Raw genomic sequence first — 4,448 nt, 5'->3', positions numbered from 1 at the left:
GACATGAAAAAGATCCATCCATCCATTCTCTTCACCTTATCCTCATCAGGGACTGGAGCCTATCCCAGCTACCACAGGGCAGGGAACACTGTCGCAGGGCTAACACAGAGAGACAACCATTCGCACTCACACACCTATGACCAGTTTATAATGACCTATAAACCTCCAGTTTCCAGTTAGATTTCACTGTCACATATGACTCCAGAATACTTGCAGAGCAGTTCGTGGTCAACTGAATGACTGCAAGGTGTCCAGATCCTGTGGATGCAAAACAAACACAAATAATTACCCCTTCACCAAAGTGCTTGACATGTGGTATAAAATTTGTGCTAACGTGTCGTGTTCGGTTTCTACTAAGCATGGCGCTGTGCATTATGGCCAAACATCTCTGCTTTAGTCTCACCTGTTCAAAAGAAATTGATCAGGAAAGTCATGCAGTTAGTTCAGATGTAACACTGGAAACTCAGCTTTGCTGCCATGTTCTTTTTATAGAGAAGAAGCTTTTCTCAGAGACCCTCCTAAACAAGCTATCCTTGTTTAGTGTTTTTCTATCATATGTGATTGAGGCCTTTAAAGTCTATGATGTACTAGAGCTCTTGGGTGATTTTTGCAGCTTCACTGAGCATTGTACAATCTGACCTTGGAGTGAATTTGCTGGGATTGTGGTGTTGTATTAAAACACAACTAAATGCTCCAGAGGGGCAGCACGGTGGCACAGTGGTTAGCACTGTTGCCTCCCAGCAAGAAGGTCTGTGTAGAGTTTGCATGTTCTCCCTGTGTTTGTGTGGGTTATCTCTGGGTACTCTGGCTTTCTCCCACATTCCAAAGATATGCAGTTAGTTGGGATAGGTTAATTGGCAACTCTAAATTGCCCATAGGTGCAAATCGTTGTCTGTCTCTATGTGTTAGCCCTGCAGCAGATTGGCGGCCTGTCCAGGGTGTATCCTGCCTCTAAGACAGCTCTAATAATATAATAATGTCTATATTTAAAATATGTGTTAATATAATGTGTTTAGCACATTATAGTTGACATTAATAGTAGAAAGTAATGTGGATTTGGCTGCCCAGTTTAATTATGCAGCATCACAGTGCTGCTTGTTAAGAAAATGTACACTTTATGAATCTGCTTTACCCAAGGATTTTTATATCTAAGTAACACTAGGCCAAAAACAGTGTGGAAAACTGTTTTGGTTAACCAAAATAAAGGAGTTTAAAGAGAAAAATGAGAAGTGTATTCCCAAGACTAAAGTATAAATATGTACAAAGTGCCCTCAGTTGTGTGTGTTTGTCCCATAATACCTGATGTAAACGTCTCAAACTTTGGGTCTGACATACACCATCTGCATTATAATAACGAAAAGCTAAAGCTAACAATGGAGCAATGTGAAAGAATAAAAACTAAAGTAAATGTGAGCTGAACTGAACTGAGAACAAAAGTTTAAAATAAACTAAAACTACTGAAAAAAAAGTCAAGTATATACCATTTGTTTAAAACTGATTTTTTAATTTGCACAAATATGAAAAAAAGGCTTCTCTGACTTTAAAGGGAGCCCAGCGGCGCACTGTGGGGACAGACAAAAGGCAGACACAAAGAAGAATATGTGAAAATGGAGCAGCGGCAGAGAAATCTTGACTTTGAGTACTCAATGGCATCTTTTATTCAGTGTTAAAAGTTTTTTATGAACCTCAGCAAAGATGAGTATAATGACATCTCTATTGCTGACAAAAAAAAGGAGAGTTGACAAAATTGCTGTATGCTGCGGATATGTACTAGAATTTTAAAATACAACTTTGAGGACTTCTCAAGAAAAGTAAAGTGAGTTCTCTTCGTAAAATCAGCGGCGTAGCCAGAAACTGTAAAAAAGTAAAGCCGACCACAAGTGAGCCATGATATAAAAGGTCTCATTTATTCATTTATTACACAGGATATTTGTTAATAAAACATCTGCAAAAAATAAAATCAACCTCACTCTGTAGATCTCGTGTTATAAGGGTATATGCGACCAGGATAATTTTAAAGCACAAAAGCTCAGACTTTCTTTGCATAGACTGCACCACCATTAGTTCCCATCAAACACTCGTATCAGCTTAACAAGGCCGCACAGTACAAAGCACTGACCCCGTTTAATTCGCAATCCTCTAGAGTTTACTTACCAACGGGCCCCTTGTGTTTGGATTCCTCTTTGTAAATGGAAGGTAAGAGCATCACTAATTGCGCTAATTGACCTGAACTCTTTTTGACTATGATAGTTTAGCTGTCGCTCTGCAGCATTACAAACAGTTTGTGCAGAGTTTAAAGGGGTGTCTGGAACATCTGGAGGCAACGGTGCTACATATTTCTATTTTCCTCCTACTTTTTTCTGATTTGTGAATGTAAAGTTCCTCTTTGTTTTATTTACAGGTCAAAAAAACAAAGGTAAAATATTTTCAAAAATACACCATAGCTGATTTTATTCCTCTAAATTGGTCCATAGAGTAAATGATGAAGAGAGCACAAGGTTATGAGCTATCTACCTAGTTGTCTAGGGTGCACATCAAATTAACAAATGCCTTAATCCCTACAAGTAATCCCTCAAGTAATCACCATAATTCATAATTCTTTGAGTTCATTTGAATGTCAGTGTTTATTTACATAATCAGGTTTGGGGGTAAAAAATCAAAAGTGCTATAAACATCGTGGAAGGTGTTTCTAATCATGTTTCGAGTGTTTTCGTCCCTTTATGGCTGAGCTGATGGTGAAGCTGATCATCAAAGTGCCTTCATAGTCAGTAATCCAAGACATAGACATATTCTTACCTCACACAGGTATATAAAGAAAAGAGGAAATTAATATAAAGAAATCCATTTCATCCAGCAACGCTGCCAGCGAACATCTGTGTAATTAAATTTTGTCAAAATTAAACTGATTTTGTGTTATAAGACCAGACTGATGTTGCCATTTAGCTTTTAGTTAGACTCTAATCTGAAAAATGGTTTTTCTTTCAGCAAATTGAATTATGGATAAAAGTTTCCACCTCAAAAACACACCAAAAAAAGAAAACGTAAGGTATCAAGTATCACAAATTACACACCATACCATCATATCCAGTGTCCACGCTTTACCTTGCAGAAATTCAAGTGATGTACCATCTGAAGTGGGGAAAAGGCTAGAATCTATGTTGCTTAAACTGCAAGTGGTCAATAAAATTACATAGAAAAGCAGACTGGCTTGGGAAAAGAACTGCATTTTCTTTTGTAAATGATTATAAGGATGTCTGAGACAAAATCACATTTAAAAAAAAACCTTTTGAGTCACACCTTATGTGTCCATTGAGTCTTTCTGTGAAGTTTCAGCCCACAGTTGTTCCAGAAATCTGAGAAATCTGCAGACACGTCAAGTAATCTCTCACAAAGAGGTCTTTTATTCCAGCAGTGCGCACAGCTGCCCCCCATAATGTCCGAGTTTGTACGTGTTCCAGGTCTCCTGTCCACCATCGACACAGGCCACATTCATGATTAAGTGCAGCGTCCTTTTTTAAAAGGGGTCAGTGAAAGCAGCACCTGTCAAGTGGCGTATTTCAGCTTAGGTGTCTGTGAATTACAGGAGAGACTGGAAAGAGAAGCGATCCCAGTGGTGGTCGCGGTGCCTTGGCTCTCCACAAACATCGGGTCCAGGCAAGCGACTTTGGCAGCGAAAAAAGCGTGAATACAGTGAAGCACTGCGAAGAGGTTTGAGAACTCCAGCTCCTGAGAGAGACAGAAAATCAATCCTCAAATCACACACGAGCGATTAATTTTTATAGAGCCGTGCTGCTTTGAAAATCTTGTTGACTTATTTTCTGGCATGCAACATTAAACATCCGTCAAATTTAATTACCTTTGCTTCGATAGATTTGGAGTCTTGATTTTGGAATAAAAACTTGATCTTGCTTTTCCCGTCGTCAGACGACCCTTTTAGTTGGGAGAACTTGTATCTCCACAGCACTGCCTGAAACGCAAACGCAACAACATAACTAAAGCAAAAACAATATGTCTTTATTTTCCGCGCTCAGATTTGTGAATCATTTCTGGTGTCACTTTTTTCATGAATAAGTCACGTTAAAATCCACGCGGATCCGGTGAGAAATGGGGCACGTCAGCAGATCAACCAGAAACTGGAGTGTTATTTTTACCACTGGGGAAATTTAACCAGCCACAGTAATTTCACCTGCATAGCAGAGCTTCGGTGATTCAATTAATGCCGAACCGAATAAACAAAAGCTGTGCATTGACTCAGTTTCATGGCTCCTCTTGTAGACAGCTAGCCAAGTTATTTGCACATTCCTATACTGTTGAAACAACTCCCACCAGCCTAATTAAAACTGCAACATCAGTCTGATTAAATCTTTTAGCCCTGCAATACAGATGAACATTTTTCATTTAACTTAAAGCAGATATTCACGAAGCATTTTCGGTGTGCAGCCACAGAA

The 4,448-nt window shown here is 39.0% G+C and overlaps 1 protein-coding gene across 1 annotated transcript in view; it reads right to left on the bottom strand.

Annotated features, from left to right (window-relative positions):
• Positions 1–1,978: 1,978 nt before the first annotated feature.
• sntg1 (syntrophin, gamma 1) overlaps positions 1,979–4,448 on the bottom strand; it is a 45,887-nt gene continuing 43,417 nt past the window's right edge. The window contains exons 18-19 of the mRNA XM_080861311.1: positions 3,857–3,967; positions 1,979–3,726 (exon numbers count right to left, since the gene is read on the bottom strand). Of these exons, the coding sequence (XP_080717437.1) occupies positions 3,544–3,726; positions 3,857–3,967 (294 nt within the window). The 3' untranslated portion in view covers positions 1,979–3,543. The remainder of the gene's footprint in view (positions 3,727–3,856; positions 3,968–4,448) is intronic.

This window comes from Rhamphochromis sp. 'chilingali', assembly GCF_963969265.1.
Source record: "Rhamphochromis sp. 'chilingali' genome assembly, chromosome: 16".
Classification (NCBI taxonomy): domain Eukaryota; kingdom Metazoa; phylum Chordata; class Actinopteri; order Cichliformes; family Cichlidae; genus Rhamphochromis; species Rhamphochromis sp. 'chilingali'.
This window is presented reverse-complemented; position numbering and strand designations above follow the sequence as displayed.